Genomic DNA, 18,248 nt, shown 5'->3' with positions numbered 1-18,248 from the left:
AACGCGTTCAGTTTCAGCGACGAATAATATAAGTTTGGTACAAGGCCAGCAATTGAGGGGAGGGAAAGTTGATTACCTCAATCACAATGCTTGACTGGAGATTTATCAGCTGCGAGATGGCGTAAGACAAAGTCGATCTTGGCAAAATTTGAATTTAGAACGTAACAACCAGAAATTCCATTAAGCATTTCATCTGACGTGCTAACGATTCTGGCAGCTCACCACCTTAATAATCATTTCTGCTATAGGTACAAGGCCTGAAATTTTGTAGAGGATGGGCTAGCTGATTACATCGCCTCCAATGCTCAACTAATACTTATTTTATCGACCCCAAAAAGATGACCTTGGCGAAATTTGAATAATGAGCATAAAGGATCTATGCAGCCTGCACTGGACTTTTGCTTTTTTTCTAGCAAATTAAGCCAATGAGAAATTGTTTCTTGTATAGGTAAGATATTCAATATCAATGGTCATATTGCATGCAAAATATTTCTATAAGCATTCTATGATTCTCAAGCTAAAATGAATTGGCATATAAAATAAAATGTTACGAAAATAGATACAATGCAACGCTCGAAATAGATCTGAACTGATAAATCACTGAGTTCACCAGTTCAGATGAACTCAATAATTAGAAGTAACGTACGGTGGTCTTACTCATGCACTCTTCTTTTTCATGACAACTTAATAAGCGTACTATACGAGAGACATTTGTAAAATATGTATTTTAATATTTTATATTAATAGGCGCAGGTGTGGCTGTGTAGCTGATTTTGTTTCCCACCCACATGATTTCGGATTTAGGCCCACTGCACTACACCTTGGGCGTCTTCTACTATAGCCCCAAGCCAACCGAAGTCTTGTGAGTGGATTCGGTAGACAGAACCTGAAAGAATCTCGTGGTATGTGTGTGGTATATATCACTGTGTCTGTGTTTGTTCCCCACCATCGCTTGACAATTGTCTGGCTTGTTAACATCCTGTAACTTAGCGATTTGGCAAAAAGAGACTTATAGAATAAATAGTACTGGAATTTTTAAAAAAAAGTACTGGGGTCGATCTGTTGGATCTAAACCCTTCAAAGCAATGCCAATGCTTGAAACAAAAGAATATGCATATATATATATATATATATACACACACACACACACACACACATAAACTTAGGTATATCTTGGACAAACATTGGCCCATGCCATTTCTACCTTAATAGCACCTCCTGTATTTGTATATTCATGTACTAAGTTCTATTTATTGTTCACCATTGACCACATTTCCAGCAATGGTCACCATTTACTGCATTCACTGTTATCTCCCATCTCTAACAGTCTATTACACTTCTCCCACACTGGCAAACCTGCCCACCTAGCTATCCTCAATTCTATTTTCATCCACTTTCCTGTACCTTGAAGGTCTACTTTGACATCTCATCACCATCATCCTTTCTACTTTCTTGATGGGGTAGCCAAGTAACTCCTCTACAGTAAGACACTTGTTCCTGTCCCTCTATCATACTTTAGCATCTCAACACCTGACACGAAGCCTTCCCCCTCTCTACTACAACCCCACTCAATCGAGGAGGCTTTTACTTTGTTTTGCAAGTTACTTGGGCACCTCAGTAATGCTGATGCCACAATAAAAGCATCCACTGTATTCTGTAAAGTGGTTGGGGTTAGTTAGGGCATCTATCCATAGAAACAATGCCAAAGCAGAAATCGGAGCCCAATGCAGTCCTCTGGCTAATTAGATTTTGTTGAACCACCAAACCCAGTCAACAGGGAATATCATCATTCATGTTCATTAAATGATGATGATGATGATACACAAATCTTACAAGATTAATACAAAAATTAAATTACAAATTAGCAAGCAACATTTTTTTTTTTTTTAATAATTGTGAATATAAGGCTGAACAAAAGAAAAAAGAATGCTGAAATATAGACAGGAAAAAATATCAAACTAACTTTCATTTCAAAATTGTGTGGCACAATAAAAGTTTATTTACAAGAATAATTGGGGGGAAAGGTAAAAAAAAAAAAAAAAAGATACATCTTTGCAACAAAACTAAACTTGTTAGTGAAGAATATAATAGAATATAGTTGAATTCTATAGTGGGTTTGGGTTTCAGTAAAATTATAATGAAACACTTTCTTCCCCTCAACCAGCTTTACAGATAACTTAATACATTAGACAACTCTTTTAGAGTCAATGAATAGTCTTACTGATACTTGCCTTATGGTGTTTAAACAAACGGGTTCATTACGGTTCAAAGACTTTCATTTAGTCTAAGAATAAATAACAAAAAAATATTATCCCAATAATTAATGATAAAAAGAATTTTTTAGATACTAAACCACTGGCCCCAAACTTTCAACATTCACTCTCAGGAATATATATATATATATATATATATATATATATATGAGCATAAATAGCTAAAAGTAAATTTATCTATATCTTAAGAACTTCAAAATGGGAACATTTGTTAGTATACTAGCTTCAATTCTTGAAGACTATTTCTTTTTGTCTTGTATGTATGCTTGCAAATGCGTATGTGCATAAAACTATGCATTTGTGTGCTCTACTTGTATATCTAAGCTTATATATATATGTATGTATGTATGTATGTATGTATGTATGTATGTATGTATGTATGTATGTATGTATATATATATATATATATATATATATATATATATATATATATATATATATATAATGAAACCAAAGCTACTAAATAAGATATTTCTAGTTTCCAATCAAATATTTTATTTTATTTTATTTTCTTAAATGAAATTCAAAAACGCATTGGTCCTTTTTCACAACATATGAGTAAATACATGATGCACCTTTAATCTAAACACAGCACTTGACCAAGTTTCAAGTTTCGTAAAAAGAAAACAAGGAAATAATTTATTTAAAACATAGAATATAAAAATTATTCATTATTATTTTACTAAATTGTAAAACTATTTACCAATTTACAACAGGAGGAAAAAAATTCAACATCAGTTATCAAAGCAGAACTGTTTCAATAAATTTAGGTTGAATTTTCTCAATTGAAGACTTAGAAATGTTTTTTAAGCTTTATCAAGTAAAAAAAAAAAAATGCCATTCAGTTAATTGCAATTAAATGTTTACTAATTTCAAATTGCTAAAGTAATCCTTTATAATTTACTTATATCTATGGTTTATTTCTAAATTTTGCTTTTAATAACAACTTTTAACATCACAATGGAAAAGGAAATGAATTATTGGAGATGGGTATATAAAAATGAAAATTGTTTTGCTTTTTTTTCAGTTTTTCTTCTTCAAAGACAATGTTTAAGAAAGTAGTGAAAAAATTAAAACATGATTAGAAAAATGTTGTAATCTTTTGGTTTTTCTTTCTTTTTGTTTATTTGTTTATTTTGCTTATCTTTTTTCCTTTGATTCAAAAGAAAAATTTTGTAGTTTCCCCCTCTTATATTTTTGGTATTTTGAAGATTTTATTAGAAAAAATAAGAAAAGAAAACAAGATAGTATTATTTTTTTTACTTCTTTTTATACTTTTGTTGTTATTTTCTTACAAAAAATGCTTTTGTGATGGTCATAATGAGAAGTTTCAGATGGTCAAAGAATCAGAAGATGTGGGACAAAAATGCTTAGAGGTGTTGATGAGGAGGCATATATGGTGAAAATAGGTGTGAAATGTTGGAAGCAATTAAACACTGGCAGAAGTACATGCTAGTGAGATTAGTTCAACTAAATGCTGACATTCTGTGAAAGTATGTTTTTACCATTGTAAAGAGAAATGATAAATAAATTAAAAATGAACGATTGAAAAGATGAAGAAAACATTAGACATTATTAAAACATTCACAAAAAAATAGAATGTTACAAGGCCAGATTTATTAATAAATGAGAAAAAAAAAGAACTAAGAGGTTAATTTCTTTTTCTTGTGGGGAGAGGAATTAATTTTAGCTTTAGCTAGGTATATTATTCACGATGTCCCATATCCACATAGAAAAGGTATTATGATAAACCTATTTTCCATTAAGCATGTTTTAAAATAAGAGAACCTCATGTAAAGCAATAGCAAAATTAAAAAATTAATTAAATGCAAAATAAAAAAAAAAATACAAACTAAACAATTGACAATATTTAATTTCTAATGAAAGAATATATCTACCCAGCTTTCTTAACTTATCAATAATGTTAAATTAAAGAAAGGAAGAAAAAGTTTTACCCATTAACATTTGAAAGTTTCAATTCCTCATATAGCATATTGTCATATACTATATGTCATTATACTCAACCACTCTTAATTTTGTTCCTCATAAGTTTCAACAGTCAGGGATCATTGTTTAAATATACTCCAAAGTTATGCATATATGAATAGTGACCCTAAGTAGAACGAGAGAGTACATCATGGCAATGTATCTAAAACAATTTGTTCATTTTCTTTTTCTTTTTTTAACTAATCTCTATGGTCCAGTTTAATGGCTGAAGTATACAAATGTCACTGAACAATTAGTCAATAGTCAGTTGTGATTTTGTTTTTGTTTAAAAACAGAACGTGTACATTATGATAAGAACTAGGAGTTTTGTAACCCAAAACTATATGTTGATGGTAGAACAAAAAGATGTGATTGCATTAAATACAGTAGACTTACAAGGAAAATATAGTGAAATGAAAGAAATAAAGAGATGAGAGGGGGATTGCTTGGAATAGCAGCTAAAGCCAATATTAGGCAATGAGACCAGATTCCAGAGAAACTATCACAAGAGCAAATGACCAAATGCTCCTCAGATTAGTCTTGCATTTCTTCGGGAATTTCATGTGGACCAATAATACCAGGAACTGCCATCTGAATTTTCCGTTTTTCCTCTTGAGCTTGTCGGATAGAAGCTTCTCGTTCCTCCAAAAATAAATCACTGTTGTCTTCACCAGCAAATTCCTATTTTAAATAATTAACAATAAAAAACTCCATGATAAAGTGTGTTATGAACAAAAGCCACAGATCAATTAATTATTCTACAAAGAATAAATCCTTTCTGAGAAATAACTAATCTAAATTACACTATTTCTTGATGATGTTTTGATGCAGGTTTGCTAAAACTAGAGATATTGTAAAATTTGAAAATTTTGAATGTTCCATTGCCATATATTGCTGTTCAAAAACACTGCTTTTGTTTCAATTTAATTTTTAAAATAATGAAGAATTTAGTAAAATAATTTAGTCATTATTAAGTTCATGTTTGAGATATACATTAACACAGAATTTTTATGGTAGGTTTTTAACTTAAGTAACTTTAGAATAGGAAATTTATATTGCAGAACTAGGATCAGTCTTAAAGCAAGCTGGTATTAAAAGGGTCAAAACAAGATTTGAAAAACAGAATTGGTAATGATTAAATAAATATAAAATTTAACTTACACGTATCTGCACCAAGAAATCCCTCAAATGTTCTTTAAAAGCTGGGATATCCTGATTGAAACTGAACAAGCCATCAATGAAAACTTTGATTTGGGGCCTGAAATAAATATTAACCATGCATTACAAATGTACATATATTATATCCACTGAAGAAAGTAGAAACTTAATCGATATGTTCAGCTATCAAAGACACACCATAACCTCCATAATGGTTGAATTCTAGCATTCTTTAAGAATGACAGAATTATAACAAGTTGGTGCTATCTCAACATGGTACGAGACACTAAAAGTCAAAATTTATCCATGATGTAACCCTTAAAATATGATTTATAATCTGAAAAGGTTCAAACTTAAACTGCAATCCTAAAACAGCTGATTTTAAATCATGCTGATGTGGAAATATAATTAAAAAAATTTCTACATTCTGTCTGTGCATATTTGAAGACAAAGACTGCTGATGTTTCAGTACTTAAAAAAAAGGAACCCTATTCACAAAATAGAAAATAAAGGTATTATTCTGTAAAAAAAAATCTCAACAGACAAAATATATCTATTCTTGAAGGGATCAGCTCTGTTTTCTTCCTAGCATAAAAATGGTAGGTTAATAGATAAACATAACAGAAAGAAATCAAAATAATTTGACTGTAAATATTCACTATATATATATATACATACAGATTCCTATGTTTTATTGGAACATGAAAATAAGTATATATTTTTTTATCATAACCATTTACTGGTATAAAATTATCAAACCATATACCGGTATAAAATGAATATTGTTTAATTAAGCCACATAGTTTGTGCAACCATAATTTTCAGCAGTTCAAAATGAACAAAACCTTTAAGCTACCAGAATATAGCAAGATGTAAGAAAATCATCAACGATATACACATTTGTAATATTCAATCAAATGGAAGATAATTTTTGTAATTTCCAAATGTTTCTGCAAATTACAAAAATTACCTTCCATTTTAAGAATAAAACCATTCACATAAAAATATTTTAAACATGAAACCACTTGGGAAAATGTTATAGGCTGTACAGCCTTCATAAACATCTAGCCATATAATGTAATTTTAAATCTTTTTACTTACTCATTTAAGTGAGGGAAAGCTGCCTTTAAAAGATTCAGCAAAAATTGTTGAATGTACGTAATATTTTGTGTATTTTGTATATTAGGCCCCAAAGAAACTGTGACTTTATTTGCTTCAAGCAAGCTAAACATGTAAGCAAGAATAGTTGCATGCATTGTCAAACCTACAAAACAAAAAAACATTTACATATCAATAAGCAATTACAAAAATGTAATATCAATAAACAAGTTGCATTTATTAATCAACTACAAAAGATTTAACTCAGTAAAAATTAAAAAAAAAACTTAATCTGTAAAGATTCATGCCTAATTAGTCCAGCAGTTCTTTAATGGAAAACTACGACCACCACCACTCCCAACAAAAAACATTGGTGAAATCCACTCCACACTTTATTAATGCGAAAAAATAGAGTTTGCCTCTATATAATCCTTCTTCTTCACCATGGTTTTGGACAAGTTAAAAAAGTTTTAAAACCAACTTAAAATTATGAAACAGCAATATGTCTACCTTCTTTTCAATGCTTACACCCTCGCCTTTGATGAGAAACACTGTATTAGACAACAGTTTCACTAGTTAGAAAAGAACTATCAATTCCACATCATGAAAGAACAGTTTGCATTAATAACAACAGCAAGCTGTAAAAACATACTTCTAAAACTAAAAGGTTTATCTTAAGCATGGTGAAAACAATCAACTCCACAAGAAGGGTGAAAAATAAAGTTAGCCTCAGAAGGAGTTGCAGAACCAAAGAAATACTACAAAGTATTTTGTCTGACGCTCTAATGAACATGCCAATCCACTGTCCACTGCTAATATTTTATTTTTTTATTTTATTTACCACAAGGGTGACGCATGAGGTAATATTACAAGGAGTGGTTTACAGAAGTGAGAATGTTTAAACTGAAATCTAACAAGCAAGAATAAGAAAGTCAAAGTATACAAAATTATATGACTTTTGAATAACATTCCAAAGGACACCACAGATCCTAGACGATTCTCACTACCAAAGGTTTCTTCTCATCTTCTCACAGCTGTAATTCCCCACCAATTCATGCACACAAAAAGTAGGTTGATTCAAATGGGCTATATTTGCCACTTTCACCTAGATCATCATTGTTTAATGTCCGTTTTCCAAGCTGTCATAGGTTGGATGGTTTAACCGAGTTCTGGAGAACCAGCAGTTGCACCAGGCTCCAATTTGATCTGGCAATGATAATACAGCTGGATGCCCTTCCTAACGGCAAACAATCCGAGAATGTAACAAGTGCTTTTCATGTGCCACTGGTACAGGAGCCAGTCAGGCAAGCCTGGCATCGATCACGTTTGGATAGTGCCTTTTACGTGCCATATATATATATATATATATATATATATATATATATTAATTGAAACAAAGGCAATGTATTCCAAAGGAAATATGGTAACAATAGGGTTAAGAAATATGAAGAAAAAAACGCCAAGTAGATTTGGTCAAAAGAGGGATAGAAGTTTTAAGAACAATTTTAATAAACTAGGTGCCACTTACCAGCAGTATGTGAACTATCTGTAACAACTGAAAATATATGTTGTAAGATATCTGTAAAATAAGTTTGGTAGAAACTTTGCGCTGCATTTTCATGTTGTGCTACATTTTGCAACAACGTATAAAGTATATCAAGCCCAATATCGGCCACATTCCTCATTGTATGCTTGAAAGCCCAGATAATTGAATCCAACACCAATTTGAATTGAGCTGGAGGAATATCCAATAGAGCTGGAAACAAAAAAAAAATAACAAAATAAATAAGAAATCTCAACTGCAAAGCAAAAAAAAAATATATAAAATGAAAAGCATTTGGCCCTTTCAATACTGACCCACCCAAGACCATCCTATATTCTTATTAACACCACATATGTACACACACAAAATCTCAAAGTCTTGTTGAATGACAATGCAAGATACCAATAAACAACTGTCAGTTGATGTACATCAAACACTGGTTTAATATTCCAATAAAAGAAATTCATTAATTTAGAAAATCTTATCAAAATTATCGTTTTAAATATTTACTGTAATACACAGGTGGTTCTACTGTCATTAGAAATGATAGTGAAATGAAAGAGTTTAGAGATTTTAGCGAAACAGTAATAGTTACGTTAATTTTTACTTAATAAATTACTCCCAACAAGTATAATATTCATTATCTAGAGGTTTCTATGGAATTATTTTAAGGCACTAGTTTTCTTGATTGTATGTTAATCAACATTTAAGTTAAAAATAAAGACTTTCTTACCTTGGAAACAGTGGAAATTGACTGCTTGTAATAATAAGAAAAAGTTGGTTCTGTGCTCTGGGAATTCCTCAAAATCCTAAAAGAAAACCGGGTAATAAATTAATAGTGATCTGCTATATTAATACATAGACATCCATTACAGAAAATAGAATGGTTTATTTAATTCACTCCATTACACGACAGGGTTCTATTTTATCAACCATAAAGGAATGAAAGAGAAAATTAACTCAGAATATAAAAAGAATATAACTGAATAGTGTATGTTATTCAGTGTAGCTCTCTACAGTTTCTGTCATTTACTGAGAGACACTACATTTAGTATGGGTCTACAATTTCTATCATTTATTGATAAACTGAAATCAGGGACAGAAAAAAGAAAAAAATAATAATAACTAGCTGAACCTGTAAAAACTTCACAGGAAATAAAAAATGTAAGCATCTGTAAATTGTGTGCTGATGCCATGAGAAATTGTGACACTTACAGAATATCGAAAGCCGTGTAAAACTGATAACTATATAATCCAACCAAAAAAAAATCTGTTATGCAAACGTAAACAGAATTACTATTTAGCCTTAAAATACATCATACATATTCAAAGAACCTTCTTGGTTTAGTGGTACGGTATTCTTTTATTCTTTTGTTTCAGTCATTTGACCATGCTTTAGTCAAAGTAATCGACCCCTGGACTTATTCCCTGTAAGCCTGGTGCTTATTCTATCAGTTTCTTCTGCCAAACAGCTAAGTTACAGGGACGCAAACACACCAACATCAGTTGTCAAGCGATGGTGGTGGGGGATAAGCATACACACATATATACGACAGGATTCTTTCAGTTTCCGTCTACGAAATTCACTCCTGAGGCTTTGGTCAGTCCAAGTTGAAAGTAGGAGACACTCTTTAAAGTATAGAGTTGAATTTTGTGTAGCCACCTGTTGGCAACTTTTCTCCCCCACCCATTTTGTAGAGGGTATTACCCATTGTTCTGGGCTCTTTTCACAGCTATACCCCATTGAAAATTTGCATAAAAAAAAGGACTTCGCCACCTTAATAATCATCATCATTTAACATCCATCTTCCATGCATGCAAGGTAGGACGGCCGACAGGAGCCAACCAGGTAGAAAAACTACTCTAAGTTACTGTCTGTTTTGGCAGGGATTTTACGGCTAGATTCCCTTCGTAACACCAACCACTCCGCAGAGTGGACTCAGTGCTTTTTACGTGGCACTAGCACAGACAAAGTTAGTGTTGGCATGATTTTAACAGCTGGATGCCCTTCCAAACGCCAACCACGTTAGTGTGGGCTGGATGCTTTTAACATGGCATCAGCACTGGCAGGGTAACCAAGTAACTTGCAAGACAAGGAATTATGAGAGTGGCAAGGCATTTCAGGAGGGGAACTTGTGTCAGAGGATGAAAGGTTACAGTTTGACAAAGAGGCCTGAAATTTTGGGGAGTATGGTTAGTCAATTACTTCATCCACAGTGCTCAACTGGTACTTATTTCACTAACCCCAAAAGGATGAAAGGCTTTCAACTTCTGCAGCATTTGAACTCAGGACATAAAGACAGACGAAATGCCACTGCATTTTGTCCAGTGTGCTAACAATTTGCTAGCTCACCAGCTTATTATTATTAATAACAATAATAATTTTATAACACAGGCACTAAATAAAAATAAAAACATTGGGTTGAGAAGGTGTCATTTTTAAGCTGACTTCAGGGCTTGATTGGCAAATATTTATCAACCCAAAAGAATGAAACTCAAAATCAATCTCAGTAGAATATGAACTTGGAATGTAGAGTAGGGACATGTGTATGTATATCTGTATTCTATTCTTTGAGGGTTTCAATGAAGGAGAATAGCACTGATCGGAGTCATCTCAATGTTGTCCTTCAAAAACATCTCTTGCTAAGAGACACAAAAGAGCATATTCACTACTTTGAAATTAATGATAACATTGTATAACATGATTTTTGTCCTTGAGTAGCAACTGTTATTTCCTATTTGCTTACCCATAGAAAGTATGGAAAATGGCTATTTCCTTCCAACTTTGCTTTTGTTACATTTATTCAAACCCCAAAAAACCCTCTCAACACATGGCTATGATGCTCTCCAACAACTCCTGCTCATGATCAGAGATGCACATATTGTCAGCCACTAAAGGACATGCTCAAGTGGTTATGGTCAAGCAACTGACAAGCAAATCTGAATTATTGAGCAGAATATTTACTATAACAATATTTCTGCTTCAGCAACTCAGTGCTGAAGCTGTCTGAAATATAATGGAAAATAAGTCCAGGTCACAAAAGCAAAGTTTGAAGGGAATAGTTGTCATTTCTTTTAATTTCTAGATAGAAGCAAATAAGAAATAACACTTACTGGCCAAAGACAAAAAAATATTTCAATTTTGTTACACAATGTAATTATTATAATAATGAAAATACTAATAGTTAGTATACTTTCAAAATTTTAAGCTGAGTTTATTATTTCATAAAATGACAAATTTTTAACAATACAAACCTTGTTAATCATATCTAGAGTACATTCAAATACAGCATCAAATATTTGAGGAATTTCTTCTGTTATATGGCTCTAGAAAATATTTAAAGCAATATTATAATCAATATACATTTATGAATAATAAAAAGTTCAGCTTACATAATTAGGAGTTGTTAAATTTTTTTTTGTTACCTTTAATTAACTAAATGAGATATTTACAAACATAAGCTTAATGCTTTTTGAAGAGAAGGAATATCATTTATGGAATTGGAAATATTTAAAAAGTTTATGATTGATAAGCATTCACTTATAAAGCAGATCAGTTGTTCAGTTCATATATTCCTTACTGAAACTGATTCCAATCTTTCTATTAGAATTTGCAGAATTTCATGAAATGTGACCCTATAAACAAGCAAATTCATAATAATTAAATAGTCTAAAGTGAATCACAAACTCAAGTGTATATACTACTTAAAGATTCCATTAACTAAACTCAAGAGTTTTCATGCAATTATATATCAATATGTATAATTATTATTTTAATTTTTTTTCAGTAGAAAAACCCAACAAATTACTTTTACAATCAATGCAGTTGTGCAAAAGCATGTCACACTAAGGGATATAACTACAATTTCTCCACACACACACACACACACACACAGTAAATGCCATTAAGTATGTGGGCTTAATAATTTCTGGTTTGGTACACAGGTGCACGTTTAGGCTACCAGGGTAGGTTAGATTCCAAACCATGATGAAGTTAACTCAACCAGGAGATGAGAAGGTAATAGAAAAGCCTAAGTTTGTGGCAAACATTTGCACCAACTTTCTGCTACCAGCATTCCCAAAAAATGTGACTGGGTAGTCTAACAGTCAGGCTGTGGGAACCTCATACATCAAGATCAACAGAAGTATCAACTGAATATATTACACACACAAAGAAGGTGGTAGTCAGGTTTTTGTTTAGAAAGGTAAAAATAAAAAGGGAAATAATGAAGATAATTCAGTATCTCACATGACAGATGCAATATGAATACATGCAAGAATAAGTGAAGCTCAGAAACAATAAAATAAAAAATTTAATGATGTGCAGATCCAAAGAAATAGGCATCGGAGAGTTACTAAAATGAAACTGCAGAAGAGAAAAATTTACTAAAGAAATTTTAGTAAATGCCAATAAATGTAGTTTTCTGTATTCTAACTTTATCTTACAATCAGTTTTGGTACATTTTAATAAAGTAAAGATATATGCTGCTACAGCACAAACAGCTGTACAAGAATAAATAAAAGAAAAATATTTACCGCTAAAGTGTTAACTATAGTGGCCATGGTACTAAGAACTTCTGGTTCTCGAGCAGCAGGTACATTTCTCTGGTAGTCTAATAGTACAGCATCCAGCAATGGGGGAATAAAGTTACCAGCAACCTGACATTTCAAAGGAAGATTTTAAAATTTGAGTCTACACTTTGAAAGAAATCTTTTACAATGAATCAAAAAATTAACTTAGCACAATTGATTTAAATCTTAAATAAAAAAGAATTATCATCACACCTGTACGATTGAAGCTTATGTCAGTGTATAGCTGACATGTACTTCAATTTTCAAAACAATCAGAAATTAACTTTTTTCATTTATAGGCTTACTTAACAAATGTTTGGAGTGCAAGATTTCAGTGAAAATTTTAATTTAAATATAAACATTTTAATCAGAAGCATTACTATCAAAGGGCATTTTCTATGAAATATGAAATTACAACACCCACACCCTATTTTTCTAACTAGGTTCAATGCTCATATTCTTGTTACTTGTGAGTATACCCTAGCACTACACCAAGTCTCTTCTGCTCTCTCTTACACTTATGCTGTTTCCTGCTATCCTTTTGTTCATTCTCTCTCCCCTTCTCTTGCTCTCCCTCTGACTAAGTAACCAAGTATCACCTTTATATCAGCACATTTGTTTCTGGCCTCTTTCTTGTACCTCTCTCTCACTCTCTATCTCTTTTTCTCTCTCACTGGGTAACCATGTATCTCCTCTATAGCAAGACAGCTATTTCTGCCTCTCTATTTCTGTTACACTCTAGCCTTTCATCATTTGATATTGGATCACCTGCTTCTGTTTCTCTGTCTTTGTCACACTAACCTTTCATGCACTGAGACAAGTTCCCCTCCTCAAATGCTCTGCCCCTGTCCTAATTCCATGTCTTGTGAGTTACTTGGTTACCCTGCCAGTGCTGGTGCCACATTAAAAGCATCCAGTCCACACTGTAACGTGGTTGGTGTTTGGAAGAACTTCCAGCAGTAAAATCCCTGCCAAAACAGATACAGTAGCCTAGAGTAGTTATTCTACATGGCTGGCTCCTGTCAACCGTCCTACCATGCATGCATGGAAGATGGATGTATGATGATGATGTAATGCTTGTTTATTCACATTGATATGAATTAGTCATGCCTTACCTTATAGCTTTGATATTCCAATGTCATGATTGCTTATTTTTAGAATATTGTAGGATAAGTGTGAGAGGCTGAATTTGGCCAGTTTGAAGATAATACAAGTAGATTATTTTGGCCAGATATGGCTGGATTAAATGCTAAAGGGTTAAATTCCAATGATCTACAATTATGTATTTTCAATAAAATTAGGGATATGCATTTGCATTATATTGTATGACCATGGCACCATCATATTCTGAATGGCCTGCTGATGATCTCTATCACTTTTGCAATCCAAATTCAGAAATATCTATACCTTATCCAAAAACTAGCCACAGTTATTTTTTTATTTTCTTTACATTTTGTAAAGTCTCCAACTGTAAGTCTTCCCAAGCTGAAATCACTACGTACTGAAGTAATATTAATTACAAAAAAAAAAACCATTCAAACTCCACTTCAGACATTGAAATAAATGTTATTTCTTTACTACCCACAAGGGGCTACACACAGAGGGGACAAACAAGGACAGACAAACAGATTGAGTCGATTACATCGACCCCAGTGCATGACTGGTACTTATTTAATCGACCCCGAAAGGATGAAAGGTAAAGTCGACCTCTGCGGAATTTGAACTCAGAACGTAGCGGCAGACGAAATACCGCTAAGCATTTCGCCCGGCATGCTAACGTTTCTGCCAGCTCGCCATTGAAATAAATGTGTTGATGAAAATTTCATAGTATTTACAATCACATTTATAATCGCAGAAATGGCTTTAACTTGCATCACATTGAAGCTACAAGATTTCAATGACATAATTATTTATTTTTAGAATGATATTGTAGGGAAGGTACAAGAGGCCAGATCTGGCTGGTTTGAATATAAAACAGGTAAAATATTTGGGCTGGATATGGCTGCTTTCAATACTAGAGTTAAATGATATAGATCAGCTAGGCTATAGCTAAGCAAGGAACAAAAAGATAGGATACCCAACAACAACCACAACAACTGCTGTGTGTTAAAATATAGCAAACAAGTTCATAAATTATACAGGAAAAGAATTCCTATTTACAGTAAAGTAGGTTTCTATAGAGGAGAACGTATTTACCATTTGTGGATCTGCAGATCGACTGACCCAACCAGAAATTAGCTTGAGGGTCTCTTTCTTTACTGTTCGCATACTTCTGATGAGAGGCTGTTTTGTAACACTCTCTCCATTTGTAGCAATTGCACTGCTAATATTTTCACTCATCACTTTGTAAACATTAAGCATGTCCAAATAAATTCGTCCAAGCTGAAAGTAAATTTTAATCCAATTTTTTAATAACAGGGGAGTTCAGTAGCATTTCAATTACAAAAAATAAGCTTTTTCTTAAAATTTATCACATCTGTAACTAGTACACAAAAGACACAAGAAAAAAAATCTTATAACTATTTTTTTGAAGTCTTTATAGGCATAACATAATTCAGTTTATGAATATAGAAACGGCATAGCTGCATAGATATGGAGTTTGCTTCATAAACATGGTTTCAGGCTCTATCCCACTGCATGGCACCTTGAGCAAGTGTCTTTCTACTGGAGCCTTGGGTTGACCAATGGCTTGTAAGTGGAGTTGGTAAACAGAACTATATAGAAACCCATTATGTATGAGGGTGTCTAAATGTCATGCATGACAACACTGGAATGAAATGGTGATGACATGTCTATGTCACCAATAAACAATACCTTGTTTATCCCTAATTCTTGTGAGAAGAAATGAAAAAATATCCCTTACTTGAAAAAACAGGTAAGAGTTAGTAACAAGAAGAATTTCCAGCCTTATAAACAAAATCAAGATGTGAACAATGAAATAAAATCCGTGAAACAGTTAGTTGTACTGTTGGAACTTATAATGGTGTAATGGACACAGAAAGTAGATGTATGACGTGCATTCCAGAAGTCTTGAAACTCTTTTTTTTTGTTTTAGGAGAGGCAGTTATAACTTTTCTAGATTATTCTAATTTTAGTACATAACTATACATCTGATAAACTGACCTGCCAACTTTTGCTATTTCAAATTGAAGTAGACAGTTGTAACAGCACATTGAATACACTCTATTAAACACTGCTTGTCACAACTGACTTGTTTGCAGAATGCAGCCAGGACATTTGGAAGCTCAATATGAAATAAAGTTTTGTGTTAAACTGGGCAAAACACTACAGAAATTTATGAAATGCTCCAAGGCTGAATATGGATTAACTTTTTTGCTGGCACAACAGTTCCAAAGATGGTTTGAGAGGAGGTAAGAGATGATGAGAAGAGGTGTAGAAGGGAGAGGGACATCAGATTGTCAAAGATGGTTGAGAAAATTCAAAATTTTCTGGATGAAGACAATCATGTGTCTATAAAGACAATAAGATACAGTTTGGAGTTGGTGTGGCAACTATACACAGAATTATTCATGAAGATCTGAACATGCGCAAAATTTGAGCAAAGTTTGTTCCCAGGATGCTCAATGACAAGTATTCTGGTAACCAACTACTTGACAGAGATGGGAAGTTATTTTGAAGATAAAGGAGGCTGTGACAAGGGTCCTGGACACCTTCACTTTGGAGGACCTTCATGGAGGCGTTCACAAAGTGACTGGAAGACTACAGAAAGTGCATTAAAGTTGGAGGATCCTACTCGGTAGAGTTTTGTACTTCTTTGAAATTAATAAATGTCTCACATGAAAACTTCTGGAATGCACTTTGTATATAAATTAAACTATTATACCAACCTGTAACACATATGGATGCCCTAAAGCCTTACATGCTCGAACATTCGTTTTTAAAATATTACTAAGTTGTTTCACAGCATCAGGATCCTTTAGAACTTCTACATTCTAAAAAAGGAAAAAGTAAATGTTCGAAATTTTACTTCATTTTATATCAATTTCAAAACATCAGAGTTATTTCAAAAAATATTTCTAAATAATGCACCTACATATGTTACTGAACAGCATGCATAATGTTCAACAAACAGCAAATTCTTGAAATGGAATTACAATAAATTTGTAATCAACAATTTTTAAAATTAATTCTATGGATTATATCAGTTCTCACTGACAGTAGCAAGTATTTACCTGTGTTGCCTGGTTGATTATACCATCCCATACTTGATTGGGTAACAACATATACCTTTCTATCAAATGATCCTGGGGAACTTGGTCTATTTGTGCACTAATCATTAATCCAACAGCTTCATAAAATGTATGAACCTAGAAAAACATTAAGATTAGTATGAAAAATAATATTAATGACATCTTTTGAGCTATCTTGCTAAATATATTATTAGCCATATATCCAAACATATCCCCTGCTCTATTTACCTGGCAGCACAACATATGAGAACAATCACTGAATGTCAAATAGTAAGGCAGATATATAATTAAAAGGTTTACAGAGTTCAGATGGAATTATCTCAAAGCTAGGATAAATTAAATTATTAAAGAGAGACATTAAATTAGTAAAAACTATTGCATTTTTGTACTGGTACAGTAGTAAATGGAAACAGTAGTGAGTGTGACCCAAAAAGATTGCATATCTAAACACAATATGCAATGAGATTAAATATTTTAGTCAAAATATTTTAACACCAGGCCATCCATCCATACAAGTGAGGACGAAAATGTTAAAGTACAACAAAAAAAACTTATTATTAAGGTTAACAGCAATTTGAAAACTCTAATTTAGGATTGTGAATTTAAGAATTTCAAGTAATACAAATTCATGATTTGATTTATTACAATGTTTCATTTATATGTGTGCATGTGCGTGTGGTTCCACATAAAAACCACTGGTGATGATGCTGTATAAAAAACACAGGCCATGGTACCACATAAAAAGCACCTAATACACTCTGTAAAGTGGTTGGCATAAGCAGAACATCCAGCAATAGAAATCAAGCCAAAATAGACTATGGAACCTAGTGCAACTTCTGGCCTTGCCATCTCCTGTCAAACCATCTAATCCATGCCAGTATGGAAAATGGACAAAGTTAATAACAATAATCAACACCATCATTATCCACAGGTATGCTGATGCAAACAGGAAAAATACAACACAGAATATGAGTATGTGTATATTCTTATTAATATTTAGCAGAAGTAACAGAGTGACTCAAGGTCCAAGGGCTTCGTGCATTGGCACTAGTTTGGTAAGTGCCAATGAACAAAACTCTCAGACTTTGAGTCACTCTATTACTTCTACTAAATATTAATATATATATATATATATATATATATATATATATATATATATATATATATATATATATATATATATATACACACACACATATATGCATTAAAAATATATTGACACAATCCAAAAGGTGTAATTACCTGCTGAGGCTGAAGGTCACAAATTATAGTATTGATAGTGGCTAAGATTTCCTCAATAAATGGCATAACTTCTCCAACTTGAACTTGAACAAAATGGCGGCGACATTTTTGAGCTATCTTAATAAATGTATCACAAGCCATATCCTGTACACCATCATGTGTTTC

The 18,248-nt window shown here is 32.5% G+C and overlaps 1 protein-coding gene across 3 annotated transcripts in view; it reads right to left on the bottom strand.

Moving 5' to 3' along the window:
• Positions 1-3,379: 3,379 nt before the first annotated feature.
• The window catches only part of LOC106877761 (exportin-1), a 46,711-nt gene continuing 31,842 nt past the window's right edge, over positions 3,380-18,248 (bottom strand). For all 3 annotated transcript variants that reach the window (XM_089359661.1, XM_089359663.1, XM_089359662.1), the window contains exons 16-26: positions 18,084-18,247; positions 16,824-16,958; positions 16,479-16,583; positions 14,827-15,012; positions 12,595-12,717; positions 11,314-11,385; positions 8,792-8,867; positions 8,044-8,271; positions 6,519-6,681; positions 5,421-5,517; positions 3,380-4,940 (exon numbers count right to left, since the gene is read on the bottom strand). In XM_089359661.1, coding sequence (XP_089215787.1) covers positions 4,794-4,940; positions 5,421-5,517; positions 6,519-6,681; positions 8,044-8,271; positions 8,792-8,867; positions 11,314-11,385; positions 12,595-12,717; positions 14,827-15,012; positions 16,479-16,583; positions 16,824-16,958; positions 18,084-18,247 — 1,496 coding nt within the window. In that variant the 3' untranslated portion in view covers positions 3,380-4,793. The remainder of the gene's footprint in view (positions 4,941-5,420; positions 5,518-6,518; positions 6,682-8,043; positions 8,272-8,791; positions 8,868-11,313; positions 11,386-12,594; positions 12,718-14,826; positions 15,013-16,478; positions 16,584-16,823; positions 16,959-18,083; position 18,248) is intronic.

The sequence above is a fragment of the Octopus bimaculoides genome, chromosome 11 (assembly GCF_046866305.1).
Source record: "Octopus bimaculoides isolate indiv1 chromosome 11, ASM4686630v1, whole genome shotgun sequence".
NCBI lineage: Eukaryota > Metazoa > Mollusca > Cephalopoda > Octopoda > Octopodidae > Octopus > Octopus bimaculoides.
Note: the sequence above shows the minus strand (reverse complement) of the source record. Positions and strands in the feature narration are given on the sequence as shown.